The 11,667-nt window shown below is 40.7% G+C and overlaps 1 protein-coding gene across 3 annotated transcripts; it reads right to left on the minus strand.

Annotated features, from left to right (window-relative positions):
- Positions 1-4,300: 4,300 nt before the first annotated feature.
- On the minus strand, positions 4,301-11,095 carry LOC121719503 (B-cell receptor CD22-like). Of its 3 annotated transcripts, none has more exons than XM_042105212.1 (6): positions 11,010-11,095; positions 9,524-9,590; positions 8,750-9,088; positions 8,171-8,422; positions 5,129-5,392; positions 4,301-4,473 (listed from the first exon to the last, which is right to left on the minus strand). In XM_042105212.1, exons 1-6 carry the CDS (start codon positions 11,010-11,012, stop codon positions 4,382-4,384), a joined length of 1,017 nt encoding a protein of 338 aa, XP_041961146.1. In that variant the 5' UTR covers positions 11,013-11,095; the 3' UTR covers positions 4,301-4,381. The 3 variants fall into 3 exon arrangements, with proteins under 3 accessions (XP_041961146.1, XP_041961145.1, XP_041961143.1); XM_042105211.1 differs by lacking the exon at positions 5,129-5,392 and adding an exon at positions 7,804-8,070; XM_042105209.1 differs by lacking the exons at positions 4,301-4,473; positions 5,129-5,392 and adding exons at positions 5,755-6,206; positions 7,804-8,070.
- Positions 11,096-11,667: the final 572 nt, after the last annotated feature.

Genomic DNA, 11,667 nt, shown 5'->3' on the forward strand with positions numbered 1-11,667 from the left:
GATGTTGTGTTTTGTCATGTCATGTTGTGTTTTGGCCTGACGTGCCACCCTCCACCTATCTACTAATCACAAAGTCAGTAGTGTTTCGGCATCCGGGTTGGCAACCTCGAGTCAGGGGGAGGGGGAAGAATACACCGCTCTTCAGTAATTTGAAAGTGATTGCAGTACCAGGTTTGGCCACAATCTTACATATGGTTCCTTTAACCCTTTGTGTTGTGGCTTGTGCATAATGGTTAAGGTATTCTTGTATTGTCAAGTCTTAACTTCCTCAACAGTAAAGCAATTTGAATTTGACTTCCTGATGTTTTAAATGTGCTACACAAATAAAGTGACTTGACATGACTTTTTACAGGACTCGTGTACAGATCTGCATTTGCCCCTTTGCTCCCCATATCTAAAACCTATCAAATAATTATTTTCAGTGTGCCAATGAAATGTATATGACCACCAACCACAAACCTGCATGCCTCTTTACCAAGCAATGGAAGGGGCATGCAGAGACATTGAAGTGGGGTCAGCTCAATGGTGAACATGGCACATACACCTGCCACTGACCATTGACGGTGCTGTGGTGGAGAGAGCGAGCAGCACCAAATTCCTGGGGGTGCACATCAGCGAAGACCTCTCCTGGACCACCAACACTGCATCACTGGCGAAGAGAGCTCAGCGCCGCCTGTACTTCCTGCGGAAACTCAGGCGAGCAAGTGCTCCACCAGCCATCATGACCACATTCTACCGAGGCACCATTGAGAGCATCCTCTCCAGCTGTATCGCTGTGTGGGGCGGAAGCTGCACTGAATACAACAGGAAAGCCCTGCAGCGCATAGTGAACACAGCTGGAAGGATTATTGGTGCTTCACTCCCCTCCCTGAAGGACATTTACACCACCCACCTCACCCGCAAGGCGACCAAAATTGTGAGTGATGCAAGTCACCCCGCTCACAATCTGTTCGATCTACTGCCCTCTGGGAAGAGGTACAGAAGCCTGCGCTCCCGCACTACCAGACTCACCAACAGCTTCATACACCAAGCTGTAAGGATGCTGAACTCTCTCCCTCCTCTCCCCCCTCCACCCTCAGCTACATAACATCCTGGACATTGGACCCACAATGGCCGCGTGCACTACTCCACTTGCACACTTGCACACTTGTACACTTTACAACTTGTTGTTGTTGTCCTGAAAACACAACACATCTGCTGCTCTTACATAACTTGCACCACTATGTCACTTTCTTTCTTACTTAGGTCAAACAGAACTACACAAGCCTTTTATTGGCCTGACTTTGCACTAGTATTTTATTGACTGTCTATGCACAATTTCAACCAAATTTTGCTGCTCTTATTTTTTTCATTATTATATGTGCCCTCTTATTTACTTACTTTTTTGTTTACTTGAATGTTATGTTTGTCTGTGGACTTAAATTGGTAAAATATGTCTTGTCTTCACCGTGGGATAGTGAGAAACGTAATTTCGATCTCTTTGTATGTCTGGAACATGTGAAGAAATTGACAATAAAGCTGACTTTGACTTTGATACGGTGATATTGTCCCAAGAGGACATCACCTGCGATGTTGATGAGGACTTCTGGCCAGATCTGAACAGGAGGCAGGATCCATAACCCAAACTGCATCAAACAAACTGTTTTAGAAAAGTTTATTTATTGATGTACTCTTTACAGTATATGAGGAAACATGTTTACTCATACAGGTTCTCTTGTATTGTATCTTGTATCTTGGATCTTGTATTGTTTAACAAAAACTGACAGAGAATCAGGTATGTTTCTTAAATCATACACTTAAGTCTGGCCTGTTGAAAGGAAATTACATAGACTTGAAGGGCCAGACAAGAGGGGACTTTTTGGCCTGCTTTTAAGGGTGTGCAAACATGTGTGTGTGTGTGTGTATGTGTGCATGTGTGAGTGTTGCCGTGTGTGTGTTTGAGTGTGCGTGTGTGTTAGAGTGGGAGTGTGTGTACCTGTGTGTATGTGTGTGTGTGTGTGCGTGCATCTGTGCGCCTGTGTGTTTGCGTTAGCGTGAGCGTGAATTGAAAGTACAGCAGACTAGTCTGCAGTCTCTTGCATGTGGGTGTGTGTGTGTGTGTGTGTGTATGCATATGTGTGCATGTCTGTGTCTGTGCCTGTGCATGCAAGGACAACAGACATACATTGTCAACAATGTAAAACAGAGTTCAAGGGTGTAGCACGCACATCCAAATCGTTGAGTACTGGGTGCTGGACAGGAAAGCACAAGCATGTAAAAGAACGTCGAGTCCGCACACCAGAATCTGCTCCTTAGCGTTTTTTTAAATGGTATGCTATATGTCTGATGAAGGGCTGGGGCCCGAAACGTCACATGTGGTGATAAAGCCTACCATTAAAAAAAACGCTAAGTAGCAGATTCTGGTGTGCGGACTCAATGTTTTTTTAACAGTTTAAAACAGTGACTGCACAATCTAAGATATGTGTGCATGTCTGTGCCTGTGCCTGTGCATGCATGCATGGAAAAAGGACATCAGACATACATTGTCAACAATGTAAATACAGTGTACATACAGTGACTGCACAATCTAATTAAGTCCCAAACCTACTGTACACACAGCCTACTGCTTCAAAACCAACTGCCATTAGACTCTAGCAGGACTTGGTGGAGCTGGTGGAGCGCCACGTGGTCTCTTCGAGTTCATGTTCCTCGTTGCGGACTTGTTATAGAACACCGTGTCTGCAGCCTGTCTGTTGAGATTATTTCTGTTTGTGGACTTGCTGTAGATCACTGTGTCTGGAGCCTGTCTGTTGAGAATAAAAACATCAACACACTAATGTGAGCTCCATACTAAACCCAACACACTAATGTGAGCTCCATAATAAGCCCAACACACTAATGTGAGCTCCATACTAAGCCCATCACAGCTCCATACTAAGCCCATCACACTAATGTGAGCTCCATACTCACACTAATGTGAGCTTCATACTAAACCCAACACACTAATGTGAACTCCATACTAACCATACTAAGCCCAACACACTAATGTGAGCTCCATACTAATCCCAACACACTAATGTGAGCTCCATACTAAGCCCAACACACTAATGTGAGCTCCATACTAAGCCTAACACACTAATGTGAGCTTGTGAGCTCCATACTCAGCCCAGCACACTAATGTGAGCTCCATACTAAGCCCAACACACTAATGTGAGCTCCATACTAAGCCTAACACACTAATGTGAGCTTGTGAACTCCATACTCAGCCCAACACACTAATGTGAGCTCCATACTAAGCCCAACACACTAATGTGAGCTCCATACTAAGCCTAACACACTAATGTGAGCTTGTGAGCTCCATACTCAGCCCAACACACTAATGTGAGCTTGTGAGCTCCATACTCAGCCCAACACACTAATGTGAGCTCCATACTCAGCCCAACACTTATCACATGACATGGGTGAGAATAGGAACATGCAGTGAATCAGCTGATTACTTTGACTGTTTTATAAAAGGATTGTGTGATGGGTAGATGGATAGATTGATTAATTATTTGTTTGATTGGTTGGTTGTGATTAGTCTGCCCTCTAATGCCACCAATGCCTCAAGTACATAATAAACATTATTCACATGAAGAGGTCAGGTGGATTGATTAATGTTTTTTATTTTCTGTAATATCTCTAGGTGGCAGCAGTGTGCTGGAATGTGAATACAGGAATAAAGGTTCGCTGTATGTGCAATGCTTCATTCTACTCACTGGGTGGCAGCAGTGGGTCTAGAGAAGTTGACTGCTACATACTCCACCTCCTCCTGCTGCTGTGGGTGGGGCTTGAACTTCTGGACTGTGGAGTAAACGGGCACCTGCTGACCTCTGGAGTTCTTGAACTGAACGCTGGCGTACTGGACATCATCCTGGTCACCTGCGTCCACTGTTGGAGCAGGGATGCAGGTCGTCAAGAGGACTTCTGAGACTTCCTCATACACATTATCAACAGTCGCCTGTGGATGACAAGAAAAACACATTTCTCATTGAAATTCAACATTTATAGTAGGGGAAAAACACAGTAGTAATTATTAATATAATATAATATAATATCATATAATATAATATAATATAATATAATGTAAACACAGATTATAGAGTAGGGGAAAAATAGTTTGGGAATTCCAGGTGGAAATCTCTAAACCAAAACACTCACCTGTGTTTGAGTACATTTTGAACATTTCTTCACTCTGAAATGATGAAATAGGTAGACACTTATGATTAGCTATGAAGGAAGAGTAAACAAGATTTTCCTCAGAGAGGAATGCTGCTGGATTCTGTCAAATATACAACTAGATTGAGCAGAGCTGTAAAGCTTCACGATGGATGCATGCCATTAAACACAAAGCTGCTGTCTCTCACCCTCTGTAGATAAGGCAGTACAGTACAATGACTGTGAATGGAACTGATGCCATAGCAACAATTACAGCAATGTTCTGCCACTGCAAGACTGGGAAGAAGAGAGGTAGATACAAGAGCACATAAGCACACAGTCTGGATATCACTTTTCCCCTCAGCACTGACATCTTAAAACAGACAGTCTGGATATCACTTTTCCCCTCAGCACTGACATCTTAAAACAGACAGTCTGGATATCACTTTTACCCTCAGCACTGACATCTTAAAACAGACAGTCTGGATATCACTTTTCCCCTCAGCACTGACATCTTAAAACAGACAGTCTGGATATCACTTTTCCCCTCAGCACTGACATCTTAAGCAGACAGTCTGGATATCACTTTTCCCCCTCAGCACTGACATCTTAAACAGACAACCATTTGAAAAAGAACATTTTTTTTTAACACGACCAACAAAAAATAGAACAGATTTGTAATTGGCACAGTACCAGCCCAGCCAATAGTCATCCACAACACAACAGCCACAAAAAGTTACACAAAGCAATTTGATTATTTAATTGATACATATTTTATTCTTACTGTAAGTCCAACCCAAACTATATTAACAAAGAATACATGCATCATTAATTAAGACATTTTTTTTTTATCCTTAATCAGAATAGTAGCTTTCAGGTGACCTTGTAATGACGATTTGACCTTGCTCAAAAATATGCTGGTGTAGTTGAGTGACATTATCGTACTACTCACGTTGCACCTCTAGATAAACCTCAGGAGATCTGCTCAAGCCGACTGAGTTCTGTCCCTCACAGTAGTACTGTCCTCCGTCCTCAGAGCTGATGTCAGTGATGTTGTACTGCTGTCCTGATCCTACTGGAGTGGACTCATCCACCTTAAACCAGGTGTAGTTCTCCACTGGTGGGTTGGCATCACTGCTGCAGGACAGAGTCACTGAACTGCCTTTAGGTACATCACCTGGTGGACTTATTGATGCCAAGGTGTTCTTTGGGGCATCTGTTTGAAATATGAGCGTTTTGCATGTATAATTCCTCATGAATGTTGCAGCAGTGATATTAACTTTGTGTATGTTTTTTTAACATGATAATATTAAGGTATTGTCATCAATAATACAATGCATACTGTGGCACATACAGTATAATATTAAGGTTAAGTCAGCACTGTGTGAAAGTGGACCAAAACTGACCTAACAAATTAGTTGGCCCAAGTATAGGCCCAATCAAATTAGTACCTGTAATTTGTACACATTAAACAGTTAATCATAAGCCTAATTATTTTTGCTTTTATTATTATTTTAATATAAACAATTGCTTATTCAGCACACTGGATACAAATTCCTTCATGGAATCAAAACATACATTTAGTGATGTGAAATATGTATATTTGAAGGTCATGTGTTGCTACAGTGAATCAGCTGGGTCAGGGTTTGGGGGGACTAATCACACTCTGGTTCGGTCCAGTTAAATGGACCAAGTGTGAAGGCAACCTAAGAGTATATGTTCATGTATTGCTACAGTGACTCCGACTGTTAGATACTCACACTCCACATCCAGGTTAACATCAGAAGAATTACTGGCACCATACTGGTTCTTGGCCTCACAGTAGTAGTAGCCAGTGTGTTGGTAGCTGACCTTGGGAATGGTGTAAACTTGCTCCGTAACTAACTCTGAGATGGTTACTCCAATCTTCTTAAACCACGTGTAGTTCTCCACTGATGGGTTGGCATCACTGCTGCAGGTCAGAGTCACTGAAGTGCCCTCCACTATTCCACCAGAGGGACTGACCAATGCTGAAGTGTTTTTTGGAGCATCTGTAACAGATAAGGGCAACAGAATGCATCCTTGTGAAAACACACTCAGAGTTGTAAAACAAGATACAGGAAAAGTGAAAATGTTTTTCAATGAAGAAGTAAGGCAATGTGTTGCCTTCAGAAAACCCTGTTTGTCAAAGTTTGCAATACTTCAGTTTATCTGTAGGAACGCTTTGAACACTACCAACTCTGATTAACTTAATTTTGCTCCCAAAGAAAAGTTTAAACCTGTTATCAATCACAGATTGACCAGAGGGGTATTTTACAAAGGCAGAATTAAGACATCTAAGATAAGTGATAAAACGAGGTTTGACATAGCGTTGTCTGGTCATCCTAGCTCAACTCGTTTCACTAATGCCAATCCAGGATGAGTAGGAGCGACTATGTCAAGCCAGGTGTAAGTAATTCAGGATGTGTGCGCGTTCTCGTTTCTGCTCCAAAGTGCCCACGGTTGGAATAAAAAAGACGCGGAAAATTGCGTCATTCACACAAAGTGAACAACCGCTTTTGATATAGACTAACAATGAAGTAAAGTTGTCCTTTTTGGAATGGGGAATCATGGCTATTTCTGTAAAACAGCGGGAGTAGGCGTGGTAGACCAACCGAATGCAAATTTACGTATGCACCCACGTGTGAGTGCTTTCTTGTCTCGGCACGCAACGTCATTAAGAAAACGCTTGCCTCTGCAAAGATGCACATAGTATGATATACCTTAATATTATAGTTGAAAATACCTCCGAGAACTTGCCAATCCACTTCCAATCAACTACAGTAGGCTATTCATCAAACGTCTATCAATAAAATAAGCAAACAATGAGTACCTAGGCCTATGTTAATAATTATAAGGCTATCACAATTAAAATAATAACTATATGGTAGTAGGCAGACAATCTGTTTTGTTTTGCGAGCAAATACATTTAGCAAATAGTTTATAAATGGAATAAAACTCCTTAAAAAATAGCACGGAGGTCTGATGTGAATGACAGCTAGCTGAAGCAATAAGACGACATAATTACCATTAGAATTAACTTAGCTTGGCTGTTAGCCTGGTCGGGACCAGGCTAGGTGCAGAGAATAAATTACCATGGTAACTTATGTGCCATCTCTTTTGTGAAACCAAGTCAAGGCTAAATTCATCCAGGATAACCTAAAAATCCCAGCTTAATCCTTTATCTAGGTTTTGTGAAATACCCCTCAGGTTGTTTTAACTCTGGACTTTACCCTTCAATAGACAAGCATTTGATAAACAACACATTTTATTGAATGGGACCAACAAAAATAGAGCTAAATTGCCACTGATATGGCAGCCGCAAAAAGGGTTGACTCTACACTTGCCCAGCCCATAATCATCACAACAGCCACAAAATACATTAAAAAAAACAATTTGATTCTTTAATTGCTCAACATATTAAATTGTATATTGACTCCAACCCAAACTATAATTACAATAAATCACTCATTAATTAAAAAAAAGAAAACAATCTGCTTTAATCAGAATATTAGCATTCTGGGTGTTAGTCAGATGACCTTGTGGTGACGATTTGACCTTGTTCAAAAAGATGCTGGTGTAGTTGAGTGACATGATCATACTACTCACATTGCACCTCCAGATAAACCTCAGGAGATTTGCTGAGGCCGACTGAGTTCTGTCCCTCACAGTAGTACTGTCCAGTATGATCAGAGTTGAGGTCAATGATCCTGTGCGTCTGCCCAGATCCTATGTGGGAGGGGACAGTTCCACTCTTAAACCAGGTGTAGTTCTCCGCTGGTGGGTTGGCATCACTGTTGCAGGTCAGATTCACTGAACTGCCTTCAGGTACATCACCTGTAGGACTTATAGATGCCAATATGTTCTTTGGGGCATCTATTTGAAAAATGTTTTGTATGCAGAAATCATTATGAATATCATAGTACCGATATTAATCTTGTGAATGTTTTAAATATTTTATGTTTATGCTACTTACACATCACTCTGAGCGCCACTGCTTTAGATGGATGTTTTTCACGACCTTTTAACGCACAAGAATAATCACCCTCATCGTCAATCCTGATGTTCTGGAGGACAAGATCGCTGTTGTTTGTTTGTCTAAGTACATCTTGGCCGTTCTTCCTCCATGTAACCGTGGGGTTGTTGTCATCAAACCCACAGGAGCGTCTGCATCTCAGCCTTGCCTCTCCTCCCTCAACCACAGACCCAGACACTTCAACAGAAAGCTCTTTGGAGAGAAATACAATAACACAAATGTGAACACATTCAGACTTACATCAGATCAGCTTATTAATCCCAACAGCAGACTGCACGTGGAGCAGAATCCTGCTGCGCTAGCATAGTACTGATGGAGCTGAGCTAGCGTGAAGTAGCCAGATAAGTTATAGGCTTTATTCTTGGCTGTTACAGCAGAGTTGCTCTGGGGAGATTGATCCTTTTAATAATCGATATATTTGAGTCACTTTGGATAAAGGTATCAGCTAAGTGAAGAAGTAAAATAATCATGGCAAATGACACATTCTCTCAAATGAAATTACAAACCCACTGAACTCACCAGTGACTGATAGCATGAATCTGATTGGCTCTGTTGTCAGAGGATACACTTCCTGTTCTGCTACAATCCTCACAAAATACACTTTACTGTCTGATAGGTCCACCTCTCTGAGAGCCAGTGTGCAGTTGTTCTTCATATCACCACTGTGCTGAACTCTGCTCATGTACTCTGGATACTCTAAGAAATCTTTGTCCAACATGTGATTGACAGTCCACAAAACCTTCTTCACCGTGACGTTGGGAGGATGAGTGAAAGAGCATAGAATGACCACTGTTGACCCGGCAACAGCACAGACAGAGGAATGAGAGATGTTAATCTGCCACCCCTCATCAGATAGACCTGAGATCAACACACATACACACACACATGTAAGGGTGTAAAGTGTAAAGTGCTTCATCAAAATAGGCAAATACATATTTTACATAGCACATAGACATGTGCTACGTATCATGTATATCTTTACAAAGTATATATATTTATAAATATTAAAAAAATGCATAGAATATAGTGCATATAACATAATACATATATTTTAACATAGTATGATATATATATATATTTTTTATCTTAGTGTGTTTGTTTGTTTGTTAGTTTTTCTGTTTGTATGAACAACTACTAGATACATTTCCTCAGTCAGACCCCTGGTCTGATCTGCAGCCAGTGACTGTCCTGTCCACATGCGTGAGAATAACAACACAACGGCTCACCTTGGATCACGCTGAGAACAGTGACTGTCCTGTCCACATGCGTGAGAATAACAACACAACGGCTCACCTTGGATCACGCTGAGAACAGTGATGGTCAGAAAAAGGGAAGTTCTCACTCTCTCAGATGCAGAATCCTACAGGACATGAGACATACCAAGCATTCCTGTTCATAACCAGCCTTTGAATGCTTGACTAAATAAACACATAACCAGCCTTTGAATGCTTGACTAAATAAACACATAACCAGCCTTTGAATGCTTGACTAAATAGTAAACATACCATACAGGACATGAGACATACCAAGCATTCCTGTTCATAACCAGCCTTTGAATGCTTGACTAAATAAACACATAACCAGCCTTTGAATGCTTGACTAAATAGTAAACATACCATACAGGACATGAGACATAACAAGCATTCCTGTTCATAACCAGCCTTTGAATGCTTGACTAAATAAACACATAACCAGCCTTTGAATGCTTGACTAAATAGTAAACATACCATACAGGACATGAGACATACCAAGCATTCCTGTTCATAACCAGCCTTTGAATGCTTGACTAAATAGTAAACATACCATACAGGACACGAGACATAACAAGCATTCCTGTTCATAACCAGCCTTTGAATGCTTGACTAAATAAACACATAACCAGCCTTTGAATGCTTGACTAAATAGTAAACATACCATACAGGACATGAGACATACCAAGCATTCCTGTTCATAACCAGCCTTTGAATGCTTGACTAAATAAACACATAACCAGCCTTTGAATGCTTGACTAAATAGTAAACATACCATACAGGACATGAGACATACCAAGCATTCCTGTTCATAACCAGCCTTTGAATGCTTGACTAAATAGTAAACACACCATTTCAATCAAAATGTATACCATCTTTGCACACACTCGTATATGCTGGGATAGGATAGTAAATAAAATCATAATGATTGACATCTATGTATGTATATATTGTCAATGACTGCATTCACAAAGTCTCAAAAAACATTATAATAATACATTAAGGAAAACACCTGATGTTAAACATTATGGCATGTCACAAATTTGGCATGTCACTAACAACAAGGTTGTTAGTGTTAGTAGCAAAATTATTGGGTTTGGACAATAAACTTTACAGGATCTCTACAACAAACAGCTATTTAAGAAAGCAAACTCCATCTTGTGTAACTGTTCTCATCCTCTACATCAACGGTTTCGGTTTCTACCATCAGGTTCATTGCTCAGACTCTCATTTGCTAAAACAAATAGATTCAAACACTCCTTTGTTCCTTCTGCTGTCTCCCTTCTAAACGCCAGGAGGAAAAGGTAGTTTACTCACCTACTGTATGACAATGATGTGCATCATGTTATTTATTATACTATGTGTATTTATGTATTTTTTGTAATTTTGTGTGCTCCTACTGCTGCCAAACTAATTGCCCCACTGGGGGACAAATAAAGGCATTACATTACATTCACTGTAAATTGTTTGTCAACAAATGTCTGTTTCCTCTATTTGCCTAAAAATGTACATGTAGTATCTACTCTTACCATGTATAGGAGATGCTTGATCTTGACTTGATGCACACCGCAGAGGAACAGAGCTAACGCTAAAATAAATCTGAGTGTCTAGCTGTGGTGATGTCAGAGTACTTTCTTTGTTCTGCTTTCACATGTGAAATGTCAGGTAAGCACATTCACTAATAGAGAGGATGTGAAGATTTGTGAGTCAACCAATCAGCATGACTGTCCATTTCTTTGATGAACACAGACACACACACAGACACACACACACACACACACACACACACACACTTTTGTCAGCAAAGAAAATGGTAAAACATAGTTTAATAAACTTTATCCTAGTTTTTAGTGTAAATGTTTCAAGTTATGAAAAACATTATGTCTCTTCTACTTCGACGGTCGATCGACGGTCAGTTTCAGTTTGACTAGACCTGGGCATGAGAGAGGAAGTGGGCCAGAGATGTGCAGACTCTGTTGACTATGTTTTTCAACGGGTCCTCAAATTAGTCATAAAGGTGGACTTGCTTGCTTGACTATAGTAGTTATAGTTTTTCTCAGTCGCTTTGGTGCTATTCTCACATCACTATTAACATTTGCACAGCAGTTAGTGCATTTCTCAAAACAATTAGTGCAAACTGCAAAACCTAGTGGATGACCTGCAAAAGCACGTCACTTGCTCAAAATG

The sequence above is a fragment of the Alosa sapidissima genome, chromosome 9, assembly GCF_018492685.1.
Source record: "Alosa sapidissima isolate fAloSap1 chromosome 9, fAloSap1.pri, whole genome shotgun sequence".
NCBI lineage: Eukaryota > Metazoa > Chordata > Actinopteri > Clupeiformes > Clupeidae > Alosa > Alosa sapidissima.